This window comes from Mastigoproctus giganteus, chromosome 8 (assembly GCF_048544385.1).
Source record: "Mastigoproctus giganteus isolate SK-2022 chromosome 8, ASM4854438v1, whole genome shotgun sequence".
In the NCBI taxonomy this organism is placed as follows: Eukaryota; Metazoa; Arthropoda; class Arachnida; order Uropygi; family Thelyphonidae; genus Mastigoproctus; species Mastigoproctus giganteus.
In genome coordinates, this window is record NC_143582.1 from 54,650,955 (window position 1) to 54,676,705 (window position 25,751).

The following is a 25,751-nucleotide window of genomic DNA, read 5'->3' on the forward strand; positions in this document are numbered from 1 at the left end:
TCTAAAATCCTTACTAACTCTGCATAACTGATTAAGATTTTCCTCTAATTCTTTGGGATCGTTTCTTATGACCACAGTGTCATCTGCAAATTGTAAATGGTTTAGGTACTCTCCTTTCTGTGACCAGTCTAATGTTCTGAGAGCTTACTCAAGGGCAGCAGTAAACAGCTTCGAAGATATTGTCTCCTCGTCGAACTCCTTTCTCAGTTTTAAATTTGCTACTGTCTTTGTCTAGTCTAATAAAGGAGGTAGTGTTCTCATTTTTTTCAAAATCATAATATATGAGGTATCTATGCCTTGTCTTTCCAGTGCCCGAAACATTGGATTATGCTGTATGGGCCTTTTCGTAATCTACAAATGCCAGGAATAATGGTGTTTTATATTCATTTGCTTTCACCATTAGCTGTGATATTACGTGAAGGTGATCCATAGTTGAGAATCCTGTCCTAAAGCCAGCTTGCTCTTTCGGTTGATTCTCATCAAGTATTCTTTCTAATCTGTTAGTAATGACCCTTGTGAACAACTTGTAGATGTGGGATAACAAGCTAATTGGTCTATAATTTCCAATTTCTCATTTAACTCCTTTATTACGCAGCAAAACTGTGATTGCATTATTCCACTCCTTAGGCGTCACACCTTTTCTAATGCATTTTGTGAAGAGTCTTGCCAATTTTTATGTCATGTCTCTTCCTCCCAATTTTAACAACTCTACAGTAACTTCATCTTCCCCCGGGGCTCTGATTCTTCATTTTCTTCAACGCATGTTCTACCTCATAAGGAAGAATATTGGATATGTCGTATGTGTTACTAATTTGTGATCCATCTTCCCCACTGCTGGCATCATTTCCTCGTTCCTTGTATAATTCTCTTTAGTAGTCTTCTGCTACTTGAATTATGCTGTCTCTGCTATTTATAAGTACATCATCTCTATTTTTCAGTTTCTATATTACTGCTCATGGCTGCTGATTTAAGTCCTTTATTTTCCCATAATGCTTGTTCTACTTTTCTTGTGTTAAATCTTCTTATATCCTCTCTGAGTCTGTTTCTACTGGCTTTGCATATCTCAGTACACTCAATTTTTATCGTTGTCAGTGTTATCTTGCTCTTCATTTGTCGTCTTCGGTTCATTGTGACCGGTGTTTCTTGACTAAATTTTTCTCCTTTGGATTTCTTTTTACCCCTAGGTTTCTTGGACTTTATCACTTTCAGAAAGTTGTAGTATTCCTTGTCAATATCTTGGTCCTGAACAGTCTTCAGAAGCTCAAACTTGTTCTTAAGTTCTAGTACATACTGCTTTTGATCCTCTTCTGTTATCTCAGACACCTTTGTATTATGTACTCGAGCCGGTTTTTTACTTTCTTTTCTTACATCTAATCAAGTGTGCACCCTTACCATTCTACAATCACTTCCAACATTTACCTTGTTCATGATGGTATCATCATTCACGATATATCTTCTGTTAGCGAGGATGAAGTTGATTCCATTTGTTGTTAATCCATTTGGGCTCTTCCACATCCACTTTCTGTTCACCCTTTTCTTGAAAAAAAAGTATTCATTAGGGACATTCCTCGAGAATCTGCAAATTCCACAAGTCTTTCATTTCTTTCAATTCCAAAATTTCCTATAGTTCCCTTTTCTGCACTGTTTTGTCTCTTTCCAGCTTTAGCATTAAAGTCCTCTATAATGATAGTGTAGTGGGTTTTCTGGGCTCATCTAGAAAACTATTTCGGTGTACATTTCTTCAACCTCTTCTTCATCGTGGCTTGATATTGGTGCATAAATCATTATACCCTTTTGCTTATACCACTTAGAAATCCTGTGTGTGTGTGTATATATATATATATATATATATATATATATAATCTTCCTCTAAGTTGTGCTGATCATGCAGAGTTATATATTTGCTACATTGCTATCAGGAAAGGAACAGGTATTCTGTGTGTTATCAGACACTCAGTCTAAAACACAGATGGATCCAGTATATTTCTATTACAGAAGATTTAGGAGATGTCCGCTTGGCCTGCCTCCCTAAAATCCACTTATGCACACCTTCTCCATAGTAAGCCCTGTTACGTCACTAAGGTGACAAAGAACGTGTAGAATGGTTCTCTTCAAGACGCCTGATCAGCATGAAGAGGAAATGACCAAACCCTCCATCGCACGACAAACCAAATGGCTCTCATTCCGCAGCGGCTTTTACTATCCCTTTTATGGCAGCGAGAGGATCAGAGTGGAAGCAGAGGGTGATAAGAATCTCTGGATACGACCAGGCTGCCACGCACAGAAACTGAACTTGGCCTGTTATAACGTAAGACCGCTCATCAGTGAAGACAGGATATTAGAGCTGGAAAAGGAATTAGAAAATGTGAATTGGAATATCATCGGTTTGGCTGAAACAAGAAGAAGAAATGAATCACTTATAAGTTTATCAAGAGGAAATCTGCTGTACACCAATGGAAACAGTGAAAGGAGCGAAGGTGGAGTTAGCTTTCTGGTCCATAAAGATGTAAGAAACAAAATTTTGGAATTCAAAAGTATATCATCAAGGTTGTCAAGATTAATACTCAGGATTTCTAAGAGGTACAAGCTAAAGGTTATAATGATTTATGCACCAACATCGAGTCACGATGATAAAGAGGTTGAAGAAATGTACACCGAAATTGAATGTCTTCTAATTGAGCAGAAAACCCACTACACTATCATTATGGGGGACTTCAATGCTAAGGTTGGAAAAAGACAAAACAGTGCAGAAACGGGAACTATAGGAAATTTTGGAATTAGTGAAAGAAATGAAAGAGGTGAAAGACTTGTGAAATTTGCAGAATCACAAAGATTGTCAGTAATGAACCCTTTTCAAGAAAAGGGTGAACAGAAAGTGGACATGGAAGAGTCCAAATGGATTAACAACTAATGAAATCAACTTAATCCTTACTAACAGAAGATATATTGTGAATGATGTTATCATCCTGAATAAGGTAAATGGAAGTGATCACAGAAGGATAAGATGCACACTTGATTTAGATGTAAGAAAAGAAAGGAAAAAACTGACTTGAGTAAATAATATGAAGGTCTTTGAGATAACAGAAGAAGAAAAAAGGCTGTATGTACTGGAACTTAAGAACAAGTTTGAGCTTCTGTAGACTGCTCGGGACCAAGATATCGATGAGGAATATTACAACTTTTATTACAACATTACAACTTGAAAGTGATCAAGCCCAAGATGATGAACTGAAGGCGACAAATGAGAGCAAGATAAACACTGACAAGGAGAAAATTGAGTATACTGAGTTATGCAAAGCCATTAGAAAGAGACTCAGAGAGGACATAAGAAGATTTAACACAAGAAAAGTAGAACGAGCATTAAGGGAAAACAAAAGACTTATATCAGCAGCCATGAGCAGTAATACAGAAAGACAAATGATACTGAAACCGAAGAATAGTGATGGTGTACTTATAAGTAGCAGAAAAGGCATAATTCAAATAGCAGAAGACTACTATAGAGAATTATACAAAGAGCGAGGGAATGACTCCTGCGGGGGAGGGGGGGAAATGGTTTGCAAATTAGTAACGCATATGACATACCCAATATTCTTCCTGATGACGTAGAACATGCATTGAAGAAAATGAAGAATCAGAGAGCCCTGGGGGAAGATGAAGTTACTGTAAAGTTGTTAAAATTGGGAGAAAGAGACATGACATAAAAATTGGCAAGACTCTTCACAAAATGCATTAGAAAAGGTGCGATGCCTAAGGAGTGGAATAATGCAATCATAGTTTTGCTGCCTAAGAAAAGAGTTAAATGAGAAATTGGAAATTATAGACCAATTAGCTTGTTATCCCACATCTACAAGTTGTTCACAAGGGTCATTACTAACAGATTAGAAAGAATACTTGATGAGAATCAACCGAAAGAGCAAGCTGGCTTTAGGACAGGATTCTCAACTATGGATCACCTTCACGTAATATCACAGTTAATGGAGAAAGCAAATGAATATAAAACACCATTATGCCTGGCATTTGTAGATTATGAAAAGGCCCATACAGCATAAGGCAATGTTTCAGGCACTGGAAAGACAAGGCATAGATACCTCATATATTATGATTTTGAAAAAAATATGAGAACACTACCTCCTTTATTAGACTAGACAAAGACGGTAGCAAATTTAAAATTGAGAAAGGAGTTTGACGAGGAGACAATATCTCCGAAGCTGTTTACTGCTGCCCTTGAGGAAGCTTTCAGAACATTAGACTGGTCACAGAAAGCAGTCAATGTGAATGGAGAGTACCTAAATCATTTACGATTTGCAGTTGACATTGTGGTCATAAGCCATGATCCCAAAGAATTAGAAGAAAATCTTAATCAGTTAGGCACAGTTAGTAAGGATTTTGGACTAAAGATGAATATGGCTAAAGCAAAAGTAATGATGAACAAGTATGCTACAGAAAGGGACATAACGATTGAAGGAGCAGTAATTGAAATAGTTGGGTCATGTACTTATCTGGGACAAGTTATTAGCTGCAATAATGATAAATGGCTGTAAGTCAAGAGAAAATAGTCACATACTGAAGAGCAATATCCCAGTTTGTCTGAAACGTAAAATAATGAACCAATGTATACTCCCCACCGTGACTTATGGAAGTGAAACTTGGGCACTCACCAAAAGAGTGGAAGAGAAGCTGAGAACTACACAGCAAAGAATGGAATGGAATGAATTATATTGGGAATAAGACTGTTAGATAAGAAGAGAAACACATGGATTAGGCAGCAAACTCAAGTAAAGGACATTCTTATCAAAACTAAAGAACTAAAATGGTCTTGGGCAGGTCACATAGCTCAAAGATGATGACAGATGGACTAAGAGTATAACAGAATGGTACCCAAGAGGAGCTAGAAGAAAACCTGGAAGACAACAATGGAGATGGATAGATGAAATTCATGAGTTTGTGGGAAGTAAATGGATGGCCATTGCACAAAACAGAAGGAACTGGAAAGTTGCTGGAGTGGCCTTCATCCTGCAGTGGATTGAAAATGGCTGATGATGGTATCAGGAAACGTATTTTTCAAAAATAGTTCGGAAATATGTTTCTTAGTAGTGAAATAGCAAAAATATATGGTTGTGGGAGAACAAAAACAGCAGGCATCATTAGTGAAATTGCATGGATAAGGAAAGAAATATTAGTGATTATGCTCTGAAAAATGAGTCATATTCGATTTCTATAAGATAGTAGTTATCAAAATGATTTAAAGCTATATGTTTTTTTAATAATCAAGCTATAGATTATTAAAAAAAAAAAAAAAAAATTGGCAAATCGAAAGTAGTTCGCTCTCAGCACCTAAAGCATATTGGGTTTCCTTCAAAAAAAAAGGCGGATGAATGATTGTTCAGACAAGATTGCCTCTCAACAAATCCACTGTGATTGCCATATAACTTCATCCCTGTTTAGATGGTCTTGCATTTCTTCTTTAACCAGTGACCCAGCTGTTTTCTCTGGACCAGAAGTTAGGCTTAAGGTTCTATAATTACTCACTTTATCTGTATATCTGCTTTGTGAATTGGAGATACATTTGCATATTTACAGCTATTACCCAAATCTAAGGAGCCTTCATAATTATGGCTAATGGTTTGCTTACCTCCTTTGCTGTTTGTCTAGTGCAGATCCCATCCAGCCAGGAGCCGACCGGGCTAGCCGAGTGGGTAAAGTACCTACCCGGCAACCCAAAGGTCGCGGGTTCAATTCCCGCCTCGGGCTTGGATCAAAGTACTGCAAAAACCTTGGGAGGTGCAATATGGCCACAGAAGCCGATGCGCCAACAACTACCAAATCAAATCAAAATCAATCAATCATCCAGCCAGGCACTTATTCACATTTAGCCTCAGCAACCAGCCTTCCTCTCAGTTATTACAAAATCATTTAGTTCCCCAGTAAGGTTTGATACACTTCTGACATCTCCATTCCTAAAAAACTGAGTATATAATTTGCATTCACATGTATGAATGTGAATGCAAATTATATACTCAGTTTGTCAGCAGCCTGAGCAGAATCATCAACGGTTATACCATTCATTTCTGGAAGACCAGTGTGATTTATCCACTTGATTTTAGTGTGTACACAAGTAAAGAAGCCTTTTCTACTTTTCTTTGCATTCTTTGCCAGAGACTTCTTGTGATCTGCCTTAGCTTGCCCATTGCCCTTTGTGACTTCATTGCAGACCAGTTTATACCTACTGTAGGTATCTGAATCCTCTGATACACTAATTGGCCAAAAAATTATAAACCTTTTGCAATTGACATCAACAGGTAACTTAAATGGTAGTGGTAAGAAAATGTTGGTTGCCACATGATATGATTGCAAGTTCCTTAGTGTAAGATAAATATTGCATACAATCCTGAAGCTTCTGGAATTGATCCAATCATGGGGAAGACAGGTAATCTCTAAGTTTCAGAAATGTGTTATTGTTAGAGTACATTTAGCACAAGCCACAGTCGAAAAAAACAAAGGAAATCACTGGTATGTCGAAAGCAACCATTTCAAAGGTATAAAATGAGCAGAAGACAAAAGAAGAGTGCAGTGCTAAAAGGAAGAAATGCAGAAAAAGCTGATACTCCAAGAGTTGGACGTTAAAGCAAATTGTGCATCAGAATAGAAAGTTCATTGTGCAGTGAATGATTGAAAAATTCAATTTATACAAAGAACGATACATTTCCAACCAAACTATGCCATGAGAATTTAATTGTCTGGGATTTGGTAGTTATTTGCCCATACGAAAGCTAATAAATCAAAAGATTGGACTGGAGTGATGCTGCTAACACCAAGACTGGGCTGTGTAACAGTGAAAAAAAAAAAAGATGATGTGGTCTGGCAAGTCTCAATTTATACTATTTTGCACCAGTGGTAGGGTGAAAGTGTGGTTCCTCATGAAGCCATGCATCTGGATCTTTCTGTTATATTGGACTCACTTCACTATATCTTTCTGTTGTATTGGACTCACTTCACTCTGCAGTGCTCCATTTTTACCCAGCTTATGGTGGATTCTTTAAGATGGCAATGCAGTTATCCACCATGCAAAAATTGTATCTAAATGCTTTATGGAATATTCCTAAGATTTCACACATATCCTGGTCACTTAATTCTCCAGATCTGAAACCAGTTGAAAATGTGTAGGATATGTTAGAAAGTACAATTTGGCTTCACAGTTTTCTATCAACCAAAATGCAGCAGCTGACAAATATCCTGTTGGAAAAATGGTCAAATCTGGAGATAGACTACTTCAGACACCTAGTGGAATTCATGCTATGATGTGTATGGCTGTAATTTAAGAAAAAAGTGGCCTCACTAGATATTGAATAAATTTCTCTTTTTTTGTGGCTAGTGAGTGCAGTTTACGTGCATCCCATGCATATTTTTTTTCTACTAATAGTCTCATCCATTTAGGTCTAAGTCTTTAACAATATCTCTTAACTGGTGAAAAAAATTTAGTAGCTTCTACAGTTACTTCTTTGCATGTTTCCCCATTTAGAATTTACTGTTGGTAACATTATCAATTGGTCCCACTAAATACATTTTAAAAATTGAGACCATTGTAGTTACCTTTATGAAAGCAAAAGCCCCTTCCTTTGCTCTTTCCAGTAGTTTCATCTTTAAGGAAATCTCCCATCAGTACACTATGATCTCGAGATAGACTGAGAATTGACGGAGATAGATTGAGACAGACTGAGAAAGCAAAAGCCCCTTCCTTTGCTCTTGCCAGTAGTTACATCTTTAAGGAAATATCCCACCAGTACACTATGATCACTATCACGTAGTGTATCTTTTATTTGCAGATTCTTAATGTATGGAGGGTTACTGCTGATAATAGGATCAAGAGTACTGCTTTTTCTCATTGCCTCCAACATGTTGGTGTAGAAACATTCATCCAGTAAATCCACAAAAGTCTTGCTATTGTGTGAGGAACCAACCCACAACTTCCCATCAATACCTGTAAAGTTAAAATAGAATAGAATCTTTAATTGCAGCAATGATAGACATACAATTAGTCCCGTCACGGCATGGTGGTGCCAGGGGTTTACAAATCTCCCATTATAAGACGTTTTGATATACTGGCTCTCTTTATTTGTATGTATAGTTGTTCTTTATTTTCATCATAGTCATTAGGCCTATAATACACTTGTCCTCTGATTTTTGGTTTTCGTACTGCTTATGTCACATCAAAGTGATTCAACATTGCACTCTACTTGTATCTGGGTGAACCGCCTTGAATTCTATATGCTTCTTAATTAAGCGCCTAGAAGCTAAGGTTCTATGTTCTTAGTTAAGAAGTTCATTGAGAAAATACTTTACTGTTGCATAAGTGTACAGTGGTACCTTGGTGTGCGAGCATAATTCGTTCCGGAAACGTGCTCGTAATCCAAAGCACTCGTATATAAAAGCGAATTTTCCCATAAGAAATCATGGAAACCCAGATGATTTGTTCCAAAACTCAAAAATATTCATATACTGTAAAAAATGATTAATACAAAATACATACATACCTTTCATATTTTTAATATTTAAATTTAATATACATAAAGCAATCGAATTTATGGTAGGACGACTTTCACTGTCACTAACGGAATCACTGCTATCTGTTGACTCTTTCTTTTTGTGCGACTTTAACAAGGAACCTCTCCAATGACACTTGCCTCCTCTTTAGGATTTCACGGAAATATGACATTGCATTGTCGTTAAACAGATTCATCGCTCGGACTATTACAAAATGAGGAGGCACGCTTGATACACATAAACAAAGCTGTGCGCGTGTAGCAATTGAATAAACAACACCATAAAGGCAGAGATACACTATTAACACCTCACATTTTACTAAAGCACATTTCTATGGGTTACTACCATAAAACAATAAAAACAATTTCCAGTTATGTTCCTGCTAGTGGAATCTGTTAAACTGGTAGTAAAGTCGATCTAATTGCATTTGCAATTATACTGATAGCTGAAATTGTGTTGGTTTTTACGTTATTATGGTGAAATGTGTTTCCCCTTCACTGATATAAAAAAAAAAATACATTTTCAGAATCTTCTCTTCATTCCTATCGTGTTGCATTCGGTTGGAGTGATTCTGCTTTCGACTGCCATTTCTTGTAAACACAAAGGCAAATCGTGCACAAGCGAATTCGGTTCGTGTTATATAAGCTATCGTTCGCGTATTTATAAATCGTGTATGATCGAATTCATGTAGTGTGAACACGTGTTATACGAGGACTGACTGTACTCGTATTGCAAGACCTCGCTCGTTTATCAAGTTAAAATTTATTAAAAATTTTTGCTCGTCTTGCAAAACACTCATAGACCAAGTTACTCGCAATCCAAGGTACAACTGTATATGCAAGTGTACATTCCACTTGTTTATACCTTTAGTAATCCTAACACAACCCATGTATTTGCTTGTTCTATGAGACCCGCCCCCCCCCCTTTAGTAATCCTAACACAACCCATGTATTTGCTTGTTCTATGAGACCCGCCCCCCCCCCCAGCTGGCATGCTTTTTTATAAGGAATGCTTCTCATAAAGGTATTTGTAAAAGATATTTTTGGCTACAGATTTAGACTGCAAAGGAGTGTACTAAAATATGGGTTAGTGCAATTGCATCCTTTTTATACATAGTAAACTATATATAAAACATCATCTACCATGGTAGATGAATTGGCATCATTTTAATTATATCTCATATTGTAGATACCTTCACAATGATTTGTCATGGTATTGCACTACCTTGAATAAGTAACGCTTCACCAATGGAGAAGGTATTTGTAATTTCATATTACCATGTATTTATATTAAAAGTTTATTGATGCAACTTTATTTTTATTTTAGGACAAAATTTCGAGTAGACATGAACAGAGCTGAAAATGAAGCAGGGAACCAAGCAGTGGATTCTTTAATTAACTATGAAACCGTAAAGGTATTGAGATAACCTGTCCTTGATTATACAAAAAAGAAAAAAAAAACCCCCCAGGAAGTCGTGTTTCAGTATATAATTTAATTGCTATTATTATTTTAATAGAAAAAGGCATGGACACTAACTTTGTGTGGATAATAATTAAAAAAAAAAAAAAAAAAAAAACTTCAGTTGCCAACAGCAGATGAACTATAGGATGGAAATTTCTGAAGTATTTTTGTGTTTAGATTTTAAAAATTTTGGTTGGAATTTAATTTTCTATTGTAGATAAAATTTGTTTTTTAGTTCATCCATTTAGAGTTTTGACTCCTCTTTTAATATTAAGTTATATTAACATAATGTTTCTTAGTGAATTACTTTAAAAATTTGTTATGCATTGGTTTCAGTATTTCAATAATGAGGAATATGAAGCTAACAGATATGATAATGTTTTGGCCAAATATGAAACAGCTTCGCTGAAAACTACCACCAGTTTAGCATTGTTGAACTTTGGACAGAATGCTGTGTTTAGTGTTTCCTTAGCAGCTATTATGATATTGGCAAGCCAAGGTATTATATCAGGTGAGCTACTTTGTCTTCATCCATATTTCTCCATTCCTCCATAATATATTATGCTTGCTATATAATTGAATGTTTGTCAGTAAGACAGCTGCTGGAATTGTGCGCGTGCGCGCGCGCACACACACACACACACACACACACACACACACACACACACACACACACACACACACACACACACACACACACACACACACACACACACGTGCATGCACGCACGCACGCACGCAATACTGGATTGAAATTACACTTTTTTAATAAACACAAAGAAATTGAACTGTTATTTATCCTGATAAAATACAATTTATAAGCTGCATTTCTCATCTGACAGTTCCTATTTAATGAATAAAAATAGTTTCCTAAGTTTCTTAAAAACATGCACCACTATATTTATTAAATGCTATGTACTGATTGGTATGCATTTCTCACTTATTTTTAATATAAACCATTACTAAAGTATGAGAATTTTTCATACTGATATTCCTATTAAAGTAATGAGATATTTTGCTCTGATTTAGACTAAAACTTGGAATCTGAAGATCATTATTTAAATGAGGTTTAAATGCCAAAATAAATTACATACAATGATACACACACACACACACACACACACACACACACACACACACACACACACACACACACACACACACACACACACACACACACACACACACAGGGTGTCTCAAAAATATTGGTACAAATGTTTAGGGAAGGTAGGTAACATCTAAAGGAATGTGAATCGCATAGGAACCCATAACCGGAAACGTCACAGGAAAGTAGTAGTAGCAGAGGCACAAGAAGCAGAAATGACACAAGATAGTAATTAGTGGCAAACATTTATTTGACGTAATATTAACAATGGAGTACGAGATGGATGCATTTCATGATGTTACAACAGATGCTTGAAGGTCCCACCATGAGACGTGATGCATGCATGACACCGATGCAGCATGGATTGGCAGACATGGTCAAACACACCTGGAGTTTCTTTGACAGTAGCAGCAGCGCAGACAAGTCTCGCCACGAGATCCATTTCTGTCTCCACAGGCAATTCATACATGATAGATTTGAAGGGCCACCCACAGAAAGAAATCAAGACTCGATAAATCAGGTGAGTGTGGGGGCCAGGCAACAGGTCCACCACGGCCAATCCATCGATGCCTAAAACGCCTGTTCAAATGGTCACGAACACACCTTCCATAATGGGCAGGCACCCCATCATGTTGAAACCAAATGTTGCATCTCACGTTTGCTGGAACATCATCAAGTAACCCTGGTAGAACTTGTTCAAAAAAGATCCGATATTTAGCAGAGTTCATGCAGGATGGTAACAGGTATGGGCCGACTAAGCAGTCACTGACCATACCTGCCCACACATTTATTGCAAAGCGATGTTTTGCCGCATGGGGGGGGCGCACACACCGTGTGGGTTGTCGTGAGCCCACACATGAGCATTGTGCTGATGGAATAAGCCTTCCCGAGTGAAATAAGCCTCATCCGTGAACAAAACATAGGCTGGAAAATTCAAGTCTTGAACACTTTCTTGGAGAAACCACTGCGCAAAAGCCACACGTGCAGGATGATCTTGGGGGAGCAGTAACTGAAACCTTTGGAGATGAAAGGTGTGTAAGGAATCGTCATGGCAGACATGTACACTGCAACAAGACACTCCTAAGGCAGAGGCAGTGGCATGTATGCTGGTAGTAGGATTATTCTAGACGGCATTCAACACACTTTCTTCCATGGCGGGAGTTCATGTCGAACGTGGTCTGCCCGCACTACTCCTGTTACCTCTAAATGACCCATAATTGCACAAATTTTTTGCAAACAAACGGTGGTCCGGTACATGTCTGTCTGAGAAGTGTCCTCCATAAATTCGTTGAGCGGCTCGTCCATTGCCCTCTGCTAATCCATACACTAGGTGCATGTCTGCCAGCTCACAGTTCGTATATCGATGCGTGCTCTTCATGCGGCGACTACTGCGTGAATGAGTAAACCAGACATTTTCCCTCTCGCGAACTGATGAACAGCGCCGTGTACTGACTTGTGATGTTTCCGGTTATGGGATCCTATGCGATTCACATTCCTTTTGATGTGACCTACCTCCCCTAAACGTTTGTACCAATATATTTGAGACACCCTGTATATATATATATATATATATATATATATATTTATTATTATTTTTTTTTAAATAATCTTATTGTGCTGCCTCAAAGTGTGTTTAATGAATCTGACTAGCTTAATATCAATCACTCTTGATTGATATAGTTTCAAACATTAAGAAGCAGTTTGTTTCAAATTGTTTTCTTTTAAACTAGTTTTTGCTGTAGCTAAATATAATAATAAAACTATGTAACAGATTTTTAAATAGGTTCTGTTTATCTGCATCTCTTGGTATTTCTTTATGAATTTGGGTATGGTGGTTCCAAATATGATCTTAGTTTTTGCATAGCATCAGTGGTTTACTCAGTAATGAAAGAAGAGCAAATGTGCAGCAGCAATGTTCTAGTTATGTATGGAATACAGTATTAAAATGGCACCTCTGCAGCCAGGTGAGCAGGAGCAGCAGTGCATAGCACATGCTTCTTGATTAGACTGGGGTTTGAGCCCGTGACCACCAAATACGGAGGATGCAGAAAGGTCAGGGAATGACCACCGCATATACCCGGAGCAATATAGCCTTAGTTGGTAATGCTCCTAAACACCAGATAACAACAACAACGGTATTAAACTTTGCTATAAGTAAACAATAAGATAAAAAAAATAATAATAATTAAAAGTAGAAATCCCTCCTCAGGTTAATCAAAAAAAACATTTCCTTAAAAATGTACATTTGAACATCTGTCTTTTGTTGTCATTGTGTTTGTCCCAAACTAAGAACCAGACAGAGTTGCCCACCATAGCTTTGCCCAGTCAATGGGGAAGAGGTACCTCCCTTTGTACCTCTTCCCCATTGAATGTATGTCCCGGTGGAAATTCTCTGCTTGCCCTTTGATAACCTTGTCCAGATTTGATCTGAAAAAATCCAGTTGATAAATATCTATTATCAAGCCTTCACTTGATAATAGATATTTGATTGCACATGAATTATAGAAAATTAATTAATCACATTTTATTTAAAAACAATTGCATTCCCTGTAGATATGTAAAAATGTTTGTTTAATGCAATCCTTAATTCTCAGTTTTCAACTTAAATTTCTAGAATTTTAACTTTTATAGTTTGACAAATTTTAACTTTAAAATTCTTCACACAAGTTCATTATGTGAACTTGCCATGCTTGAAATAAAGTTCTAAATGGAAACACTGGATTTTGTAATTCTGAAAAATAAATTGTGAAAGAACCAGTTGTTTCACAATTCAGTATTAATTTATGTGTGGCAGATTTAATACTTAATTCAAAATATCTTGTTTATAATGAAACGAATTCATGACATTTTACCACCATGTCTCTAGGTAGAAAGTGATTTTTGAAAATGATTGTGAAATGCAGCCATTGCCATTTTCATTGCTCGTTCCACTGTTATTTTTGCTTATAACTAAAAATAATTTCCTTAGCAACAGTTCATGTATTTTACTTCATATGTTGTTGAAGAATGTTGCAAAATGAAAAATTAGTGGTAGAAGAAATTTTGTTTTTAGCAGATGACTCTGTTTGAAAAACAGTTGGGAATCTCTTATTCTACAGTAAAATTATTTTCTTCATTCATAACATCATAATTATTTTCTTCATCCGTAACAATAAACCCCGCACGAATAACAGTTAGAAAACAATCAGCTAATCAATGAACTATCTGCTAATGCACCAGAAATTCAATGAACTCAGCATGAGTTCATTGAATTTCTGGTGCATTAGCAAATAGTTAATAATAATTAATGATTTATATATATTTAAAAAAAGAAAAAGAAAAAAAAAAAATTTTATATGCAAACCAAGAAAATTTTGCTTCACTGAGTTGCTTGGTAACAGAATTCTAGTGTTTTAATCTTGGTAAATAGGTATCTGGAAAATTTAAATTGCATAGATTGGCATTAATAGACGAAAAAAAAAAAAGATTAGGAGATCTGAGTATTTACACAAGTACAGGGCAATGTTGAGAAAAAGTTGAAAGTTAGCATTAAATTAGTTTGACTAGGTAAATTACTTGCATTAAATTTTAAATAATAAAAAAAAATAACAACAAACTTGATAGTATAATACATATTCTATGTATATTACATATTGTAATATATAGTGTCTGCACTGCAATTCTGCCCAGACACGATAGGAGGGAATACATGATGAGAGCCTTGTCAATCAATTTTGCACTGGAGAGATTGTGCAAGGCTCGTGGGGTAGAATTTTTTTCAGCTTTGTGCTTGATAACAGGAAACACTGCTTCTGCAAGGATTGGATAAATTTAAATAGAAAGGGTGCAAGAATATTAGCTGATGGTATCGAGGCAGTGTTAAGTAGGTCAGAAAACTGCTAGCCTGTGGAGATGCACAGACAGCAGGGAAAGTAATTCTTTACTGTTTCTATTCGAACAAGCAGCAGCCAAGAAAGCAAGTTCTGGGTTTCAAGACCTGCTGGGGATTCTCATGGAATGTGCAAATAAATGTTCTGTGTTAGGGTAACTAAGAGTAAGAACAGGTATATATATTTTCATGTACACTAATTCTAGGAGCATAATAGATAAATGTTATGAATTTGAAGTGCTGGTCAAGTCAAATGCAGACATTATGGGAATATCAGAGAGATGGTGTCACTCAGTTATACGGAATGCACAATTTAAATATGGAGAGTACAATTTATACAAACAGGAAAGGAGGCGAGAAGGGGTTATGCCCTTAGTTAAGAAGCACATAAAATCTAATGTAGTGCTTCCAATTGACATGGGTGGCCAGTGCAATATTGAGTCAGTTTGGTGTGGCGTAAGCACCGGGAAAACAAAATCAGAGAATGGGTGTATTATAGGCCTAATGACTGTGTTGAGTATAAAGAACAACTATGCAGACAAAGAGGCCCAGTAAATCAGAATGTCTTATAATGGGAAATTTTAACTTTCCAGATATATTGACTGGAACTTGTGGTTGGCCACTCACACTAGCAAGATGTCTGTGTATTTTTGGATGACTGTTTTCCACACCAGCATATTATAGAAACACACACACACACACACACACACACACACACACACACACACACACACACACACACACACAGAGTGAGCGAGCGCAATATTCTTGATCTCATTACAAGAAGTGATTTTTTTGTGCATTAAAACTCAGCAGATAAAAGAACCACCAGGTGCAAAGTGATCACAGTGCTGATGGGAAGATGTAACTACCAGCAAGGGTAAAGAGAAAGGGTTTTTGCTTTTGTAAAGGGGAGTACAGTGGTCTCAGATAGTTTCCAAATTCTGTATAGTGGGACTAACAACAATTTTTAAATGGAAAGCATTCAGGGAAATAATCATAGAAGCTACTAAGATTTTCATACCAGCTAAGAACTACTGATTAAGTCTTAGACCGGTGTTTCCCAACGTGGGTCCCACGCCCCACATGGGGGAAATCTGATTGTTCAGGGGGGCAATTCAAAAATTGCGTCTAGAGTTTAAAACAACCGCCTACTATGACTTAACTTGTACAAAAGAAGAATTGTTGGTAAAGTCTCTGTTTATTGCTCATACTGCAACTGTCAATCGTACTCTTGAGGCTAGTTATGAAATTTCTTTACTCATTGAAATCTGGGAAAAATCATACTATAGGAGAAAATTTAATCAAACCATCAATATCAGCATTTCTTAAAACAGTTCTGGAAAAAGATGACAAAGACGTGAAAGCTATGCCACTCAATAACAATACTGTTAGCAGAAGAATAGATGAAATGAGTGAAGATATTGAAATACAACTTGTTGGAAAGCTGAAAACAAGAAAATTCTCAGTGCAAATGGATGACTCAACTTTGAGAGACAGTGAAGCCGTACTGATAACTTATGTAAGATATATTGATAAAAGTAATTTTGCTGAAGAAATGTTATTCTGTAAATCATTAGAGAGCACCACTACCTCCAAAGATATATATAATAAGCTAAAAAATTACTTAGACGACAATAATATATCAATGAAAAATATAACATCTTGCGCTGCAGATGGTGCTCCTAATATGATGGGCAAGAAAAATGGCTGCTTAAAATTGATGAAAGATGAGAATCCAGAAATGCTTCTTGTGCATTGTGTTATTCATAGGGAAAACTTGTGTCTCTTCAAGCTTTTTTGTGAAGAACAAAATGAAGACCATGTGAGATTTTTACTTCACACTGAAGTAAGGTGGCTCTTGAAAGGGAACTGCTTGAAAAGATTTATGGAACTATTTGATACTATTAGTGACTTTTTAAGTGACAAACCTAAAATGAAGCATCTGTTAACAGTCGATGGTAAAGCATTTGTGAGTTATTTAGCCGATATCTTTGAAAAACTAAATATATTAAATAAACAACTTCAAGGAACAAATAAAACTCTCGTCGATGCAAAAGCGAAGACATTTGGTTTCATTACATTTATTAAATTATGTCAAAAATATATTTTTAAAAAAAGTTTGAACAATTTCGTTGTCTGCAAAAATGTGAAGTGACTGATACCGCTGTATTTTGTTATTGTTGATCATCTGAAAATTCTGTCCGATGATTTAAAAGAAAGGTTTCTTGATTTAAAACAAATTGATTTTCCAACCTGGATGATGCAACTAATGTTAGTGGATTTGTCTGATGTATCAATACAGTACCAAGAAGAATTCTCAGAAATGCAAAATGATGAGTCAGTTAAAACTTTATTCAATATAAAAGAAGCGATGGCATGACTTTGTGATGAAACAGAAATTAAATACCCAAATTCAACCAACTTTGCAAGAGAGCTATTGTTACCGTTTCCATCTTCATATTTAGCTGAATGTGGATTTAGTGCCATAAATGATTTGTTACTAAAGAAAAGAAATCGACTGGATATCACAATGTCTATTATATGTTTTGAAAATTTACTTACTATTTTTTTCTTAATAATTTCCTAATGATTTCTTCCTAAAACCTAAGTCTCGTGTCCTGAACAAGTTGTAATTAGGCTTCATTTAGGCAATAATTCAATTTTTGAATATAAAAAATATGTATATCGGTGTTTCCCAACGTTACATAGGGGGCATCAGAATTTTAGAAAGACTTAGGTGGGGCATGGTAAAAAAAAGGTTGGGAAACACCGTCTTAGACCTAAATGGGTGTCAGATGAACTATTGAAACATGGGCAGAGAAGAAAAATGCTTGGGATGCATATAAATTATCAAGTGATATAGAAGCCTATCGTAGATATAAACTAGCCTGCAATCTAGTCACAAAGGAGATTAGGCAAGCAAAGGCACATTATGAGAAATCTTTAGATGCAAAGAAAAACAGCAAAGAATTCTTTACTTATGTAAACACTAGAAGAAAGGGGATGAATTGTATTGGCCCACTTGATATCGATGGTTTAACTTTTGATGATCCTGCTCGGTTTGCTGAGATACTGAATAGATATTTTGCATGTATATTCATGCACGAGGAATTCTATAGGGAAGTGCAGTCCTATAGAAAAGCACGTGAGGTTGATGGGATATTATATTATATTAAGAGATGCAACAAAAGTGGTAATCAAACTTTTACCCATATTATAAGTGCATCTTTGGATTCAGATATTTTGAGTGCATCTCCAGTCCACAGGAACCTTAGACTGGAGATAAGCAAATGGATATCACCATTCTTCTCTTTCTTGGTGATTCCCTTTTACTTTTCTCTCTCTCTCTCTCTCTCAGGGTAACTGGAGAATTTTTTTTTTTTTTTTTTTGGCTGGTGCAGCATAAGCTTCAGGCTTCCTTGCACCCTATAGCTAGTAATAATAATAATAGTATCCACAATTCACAAAGGGGAATCAAAGGGTGACTTGAGTAATTGCAGACTCGTTAGCTTAACTTTTGTTGCAGGCAGAGGCAGACTGGATCGAGAATCCAGGGAAAACTTGTAGGGAAAACTTACCAGGGAAAACTTGTAGCGGCCTCATACTAGTGTTTATGGATAATATTGTTATTGGCCAAAATCACACTGGCCTCCATCAGCTTCTGGCCTTCAGCCTGCCAGGATTTCCCTGGTAAGTCCTATGGCCAGTCCACCTCTGGTTGCAGGGAAAATAATGGAGTCACTGTTAAAGAAGTATAACTGCACTCCAGTCTAGAAGGACCATCTAGACTGGAGTGCAGTTATACTTCAGTTACCACATGAGTTTGTTAAGGGGAGATCTTGTCTGACCAATTTGATTGGATACTATGATCCAGTGACAATAGAACTGGATGCAAAAAATTATTTTGATATCATATGCTTGGATTTCCAGAAAGCTTTTGATACTGTTGCACATAAAAGACTTCTATACAAATTGGAGCAGTATGGCATTAAGGTAAGTTATTACTATGGATAAAGGGATGGTTGAGTTGAAGAAGATGGTAGTTATCAATGGACACTACTCTTCATGGACTGATGTTATTAGTGACGTTCCACAAGGTTTGGTGCTGGGCCCATTATTGTTTTCTATATTTATTAATGGTATTGATGAAGATCAGACTTAATGTTTGTGTTTGCAGATGATACAGAGTTTGGCATTAGCATTAGTAGAGGCATTTGATGCAAGAAAGCAAGCTTATGCAGCATCAGCCAAAAAAAAAAAAAAAAAAAAAACCACTTTCACTTCACCCCTCTGTTTTTAGGCTATCAACTTCCACGACAAGGGATGGAAGTCTGTTCCACCAACCAACCACCCGCTGGCTAAAGGCAAATTTCCGCACGTCTATCCTACATCTGTCTTTTCTCAATTTGAATTTATGCCCTCTCAGGTGATTATTCTGGCGAGAGGAAGAATCCCATCAGCATTGAGCATGCTCAAACCATTCAATGCTTTATACACCTCTATCAGATCACCTCGCTGGTGCCTAGTCTCCAGACACTGTAATTTGCAAAACTTAAGCCTTTCTTCGTAAGAGCACCCCTTTGTTCCATTCACTAATCTTGTTGCTCTTCTCTGTACTCGTTCCAGCAGCTCTACATCCTTCTTGAAATGAGTCCTCCAGACCTGTATACAGTACTCTAGGTGTGGCCTGACCATTGCCCTATACAAGGGAATAATCACCTCCTTATCCCTGCTAGAAAAATTCCTATATATCATTGATAATACACCATGAGCTACTCTTGCAGCCCGTCTGCACTGCTCAGAGAACTGAGAACTTGGCAGGGTGGTTAATGACAGTAATGAAGGTATGCTGCAGAAAGATCTAGAAAAACTAGGCTGATGGGCTTGAGAAATGGCAATTGAAGTTTTGGCAATTGAAGTTTGGCAATTGACAAATGCAAGGTTCTGTATATGAGTAGCAGTAATCTCAGATTAACAAACTAACTGTGTGGTACTACACTCAGGGTACTGGAAAATGAAAAGTACTTGAGGTAATTGTGCAGGCAGATATGAAGTTCTCTGAGCAGTGCAGAAAGGCTGCCAGTACAGCCCATGGGGTTTTCTTCATATAGGAATTTTGCTAGCAGTGATAAGTAAGTGATTATCCCATTGTATAAGGAATGGTCAGGCCATATCTTGAATATAAATGCAGGTCTGGGGGCTTCATTTTAGGAAGGATGTAGACCTGCTGGAAGGGTACAGAGAAGAGCAACAAGACTGGTGAGGGGAACAAAGAGGTGCTCTTACAAAAAAAGCCTTCAGTTCTGCAAATTGCAGCAGCTGAAACTAGGCACATGTGAAGTGATCTGATTAAGGCTTTGAATGGCTTGAGCAAACTCAGTACTGATGGGATTTTTCTTCATGCTCAGATTATACTGCACATGAGGGAATATAAATTCAAATTGAAGGAGGAGGACAGTTGTAGAATAGATGTGTGGAAGTTTGTCTGTAGTCAGTGGGTGGTTGATTTGGAACAAACTTCCATCTGTTGTTGTGGAAGTGGATAGTTTGAATAAATTCATGGAAGAACTAGACAAACTATTGGAGGGATGGATAGATGAAATGGGACCCCCCCCCCCCTGGTAATGCTGTGTAAGCTTGCTTGCATCAATTGCCACTACTAATACTAATCCCCACATTGCCCATTAATTTTTCTAACCATTGCATGGCAACAAAGATAATATCCAGTGCTTCAGCTACGATATACTCTATATTTATAGCCATTATGATGTGTATAAAAAAAAATAAATAATTGCTGGATTTCTATTATTCCGATTTTAATGAAATTTAGGAAGAATGGCAAAACATTCTAACAGGGTGAAGTATAAAATTTCATGAAAATAAGGACATATAATCTTGATTTCTGCCTGCTGACAGATAAGGAAATAATAATTATTTGTTTTGTCCAATTTTCATGTTATTATTATTTGGTTTTTTTTTAGGAGCATTAGCAACTACGGCCATATTGCTCCGGGGATATGCGGTGGTCATCCCTGACCTTTCCGCATCCTCCGTATTTGGTGGTGACGGGTTCGAACCTCGGTCTAATCAAGAAGCGTGTGCTACGCACTGCTGCTCCTTCCCACCTGGCTACGGAGGCGCCCAATTTTCATGAAACATGTCTTAAAGGTATAAATATAAAATTTCATAAAAGTCATCCACTGGAAATCTAGTTATTACTTAAGGCAGAGGTTCCCAAACTTTCTTGGTTCACGGTGCCCTCAGTGTCTTAGTAACTTTTTCAATGTGCTCCTAGGCCAAAAGAAATACATAACAGTTCCGTTTATTAAGTAGTTAAGTCCACAGAGCTTGATAAGTTATGTCGAAACTGTGATAATGTTGAAACTGTGAACTACCTCTAGCTAATGGTTCGTGCAGTGTCTGACAGATGTCAAGTATCACTGTTTCCCTCGAAAATTTAAAATATCCCGCAGCACACAGTTCGGGAACTGCTGACTTAAGGACATTTTGTCATTTGAAGGAACCTTTATCCTAGATGCCACCTGGGCTACCACCCATATGCATCTAGTTCTCAGCATTTATCTTGCACTGAACCTGTTATTTGGTTAGTAATAACAGTTAAAGCAATATCCTCCAAATGTCAAAAGACTTTTGATAGAATGACCATTTGGCCTCGCAGTGGGGACGGCATCTCCACCCCCCAACATGAGGTGGTAGGTCGTCCTATCTAGTGAACATTTTGTTGCCCAAAGGTGGCTTTAACAAAGTCAACAAAGCTGTTGAAGAAGTGACTGTGATTAAATAAATCTACCAAGATGGACTGGGTGGACTGTTACTTAAGGACAGAAAGAAACAAAATAATAATTGCCAGATTTCCAATGGTTTTATTTTAATGAAATTTATAATGGCTCAACAAATATTTTTAAAAGGCCAAAATATAAAATTTCGTGAAAATTCATCCACTAGGAGTTGTTGTTAAGTGCAGACAGACATATGGACAGAAAGATGGATGTACATGGTGAAGACTATAGGTGTATTATGCATATATATATTCTAGTGTGCCTAAAAAGAATACTCACAGTTTATAATATGTTTTTAAATGCATGCTGTCTTCTCTTGGAGTGCTGTTTTGGTATATTTTACAAACAGTAATACAAATAATGGTGCTTACTAATGTTCTGCTAAGTTTTATTTTATAATTTTATAACTTTTTTTTTTTTTTTTTTTTTAATATCAGGAACAATGACAGTAGGTGACCTTGTGATGGTAAATGGACTGCTATTCCAACTTTCATTACCTTTAAATTTTTTGGGATCAGTGTACAGAGAAGTTAGACAGTCTCTTATTGACATGCAAACAATGTTCAGCTTGATGTCTCTAGAATCAACCATAAAGGTTAGTTTTCATGATAAAGAATTATTAATAGCAGTGAAATCATGTAACCTCATTCTTCTCTATTACCTCTATATTATCAGCTAATATAAACATGTTATTATGAGAAATAAGTACATTACTGTGCATTGGTTGAACATAATTTGGCATTTGAATTACTATATGTATACATATTAATATAACTAGGCATTTTTGGAGCACTGTGGCTCCTTAATTTTTTGGATCCTTAATCTTTAAACTAAAACTTTAATTTTTTGTACTTTTGAAGTATTACGTTTTAACCAAAGATAAGCAACTGCAGAGTTCCAAAACATCTGGTTGTATTAATATGCATATAGTGGTTCATCAAAATACTCTTATGCTCATCCAATCAAATAAGTATACATACAGAGTGGTATACTTATTTTTCATATTAGTAGTAGTAGTAGTGGCATGTGATGCACGAAAGCAAATGTATGAGCTTATGCAGCATCAGCCAAAAAAAATCACACCATTCCCTCCAAATGCCTGTCCAGTTCCTCCTTAAATTTATTCAACCTATCAACTTCCACAATGACAGATGGAAGTTTGTTCCAGCAATTAACCACCCGCTGGCTAAAGGCAAATTTCCGCACATCTATTCTACATCTGTCTTTTCTTAATTTGAATTTATGCCCCCTTAGGTTCGTAATCTGAACAAGTGGAAGGATCCCATCAGAATTCAGCGTGCTCAACCCATTCAAGGCCTTATATACCTCAATCAGATCACCGCGCAGGTGCCTAGTCTCCAGCCACTGCAATTTGCAGAACTTAAGCCTCTCTTGGTAAGAGGATCCCTTCATTCCCCTCACCAATCTTGTTGCCCTTCTCTGTACACGCTCAAGTAAATCTACATCCTTCCTAAAATGAGACCTCCAGACCTGTACGCAGTACTCAAGGCGTGGCCTGACCATTGCCTTATACAGAGGGATAATCACCTCCTTTTCCCTGATAGCAAAATTCCTATATATCATTGTCAAAACCCCATGACCTGCCCTGGCAGCCTGTCTGCATTGCTCAGAGAACTTCATATCTGCTTGCACAATTACTCCCAGATCTTTTTCATTTTCTACCAGTGCTAATACCACACAGTACCACAGTGTAGTACCACACAGTTGGTACGTTTCTCTGGGGTTACTTCTACCCATATGCAGTACTTTGTATTTGTCAAGGTTAAACTCCAGTTGCCACTTCTTAGCCCATCTGCCCAAATTATCTAGATCCTGTTGCAGTAGCACACTGCCATTACTGCCATTAACAACCCTGCGAACCTTTGTATCATCTGCAAACTTCGACATTAAGCCTGATATACCTTCATCAATATCATTGATAAATATACAAAACAACAGTGGACCTAACACCGAACCCTGTGAGACTCCACTAATAACATTAGTCCAAGAAGAGCAGCACCCATTGATTACCACCCTCTGTCTTCTCGCACTTCACCATCCTTTTATCCATTGTAGCAACTTACCCTTAATACCATTCTGCTCCAATTTGTACAATAGTCTTCCATGTGCAACAGTATCAAAAGCTTTCCTGAAATCCAAATATATGATATCAAAATTATTTTTGCATCCAGTTCCTTTGTAACCACATCATAATATCCTATCAAATTTGTCAGACAAGACTTTCCCTTAACAAACCCATGCTGTGTCTGAATTATTGCTGCAGTCTTGTCTAGATGATCCTGCAATGCATCTTTAACCAGCGACTCCATTATTTTACCCAGAACAGAAGTTAAACTAACTGGTCTGTAATTACTCGTGTCACCCTTCGATCCCCCTTTGTGAATTGGGGATACATTTGCACATCTCCAGTCCATGGGAACCTCCCCTGAGTCCAAGGATGCTCTCATAATTATGGCTAAGGGTTTGCTTAGTTGCTTTGCTGCCTCCTTTAATATAACTGGATAGATCCCATCCACCCCAGGTGCTTTTCTTACGTTTAACTTCAACAATTTCTCTTCCACTTTGCTCTCAGTTATTACAAAATCATTAAGTATCTTGCCACAATTTGATAACCTTCTGCCATTTTCAAACCTTAATAATTCCTCACGTGTGAATGTAGATGCAAAATACTCATTCAGTTTGTTTGCTATCTGAGCAGGATCATCAACAGTCGAACCATCGATGTCAAGTGGACCAATCAGATTCATCCCCTTCCTTTTATAAGTAAAGAAATCCTTGCTGTTTTTCTTAGCATCTTTTGCCAAGGATTTCTCGTAATCTGCCTTCGCCTGCCGAACCTCCTTTGTGACCTGATTATAGATTAACTTATATCTGCCATAGGCTTCTGAGTCGCTTGATAATTTATATGCATCCCATGCATTTTTCTTCTCTGTTACGAGTCTCATTAGTTCATTTGACAACAATTTAGGCCTAAACCTTTAACAATATTTCTTAATAGGTATGAAACTTTTAGTAGCTTCCACGATTAATTCCTTGAATGCTTCCCACTTAGAATTTACTGTTGGTAACATCGTCAGTTGATCCCACTGTACAGAATTTAAAAACTGTCAGAGACCACTGTACTCGCCTTTACGGAAGCAAAAACCCTTTCCTTTACCCCTGATGGTAATTAAATCTTTAAGTAAATCCCACATCAGTACACTGTGATCACTGCCACCTAGTGGTTCTTTTATCTGCAAATTCCTAATACATGAATGATCACTGCTGATAACCAGATCAAGAGTATTACTTTCTCTGGTTGCCTCTCGAACATGCTGCTGCAGAAAACAATCATCCAATAAATCCACAAAATTCTGACTAGTGTGTGAGTGCCCAACCCACAAGTTCCATTCAATATCTGGGAAGTTAAAATCCCCCATTATAAGACATTCCGATTTACTAGCCCACTCTATTTCTCTGTACAATTGTTCATTGTACTCATTCAAGTCATTAGGCCTATAACACACTCCTACTCTAATTTTTGCTTTCGCAGTGCTTATGTCACACCAAACTGACTCAACGGTGCACTGTTCATCTATATCAACTGGATGCACTTCTTTTGATTTTATGTTTTTCTTTATTAGCAGCATAACACCTCCTCCCTTCCTATCTGTCTATCCTTTCTGTACACACTGTACTCCCCAAATTCCAGTTCGGCATTCCTTATATCTGTGTGACACCACGTCTCTGATATCCCAACAATATCCGCCTTTGATGTCTTGACCAACACTTCAAATTCATCAAATTTATTTACTATACTTCTAGCATTGGTATGCATGCAAGTATACATGCACCTATTCCTAGCCACTCTAACACATCCCATATACTCACCTGTTTCACGATGACTGCCATCCGTCCCTGAAACCCCCAACACCCCTCGCTCCAGGTCGCTACTTATTCTAATAGAATGTCT

General features: G+C 37.1%; 1 protein-coding gene across 1 annotated transcript in view; it reads left to right on the plus strand.

Annotated features, from left to right (window-relative positions):
- Nucleotides 1-25,751, plus strand: part of ABCB7 (ATP binding cassette subfamily B member 7) — a 226,022-nt gene that overhangs the window by 143,811 nt on the left and 56,460 nt on the right. The window contains exons 8-10 of the mRNA XM_090379365.1: nucleotides 9,868-9,955; nucleotides 10,339-10,513; nucleotides 22,216-22,373. Coding sequence (XP_090235491.1) covers nucleotides 9,868-9,955; nucleotides 10,339-10,513; nucleotides 22,216-22,373 — 421 coding nt within the window. The remainder of the gene's footprint in view (nucleotides 1-9,867; nucleotides 9,956-10,338; nucleotides 10,514-22,215; nucleotides 22,374-25,751) is intronic.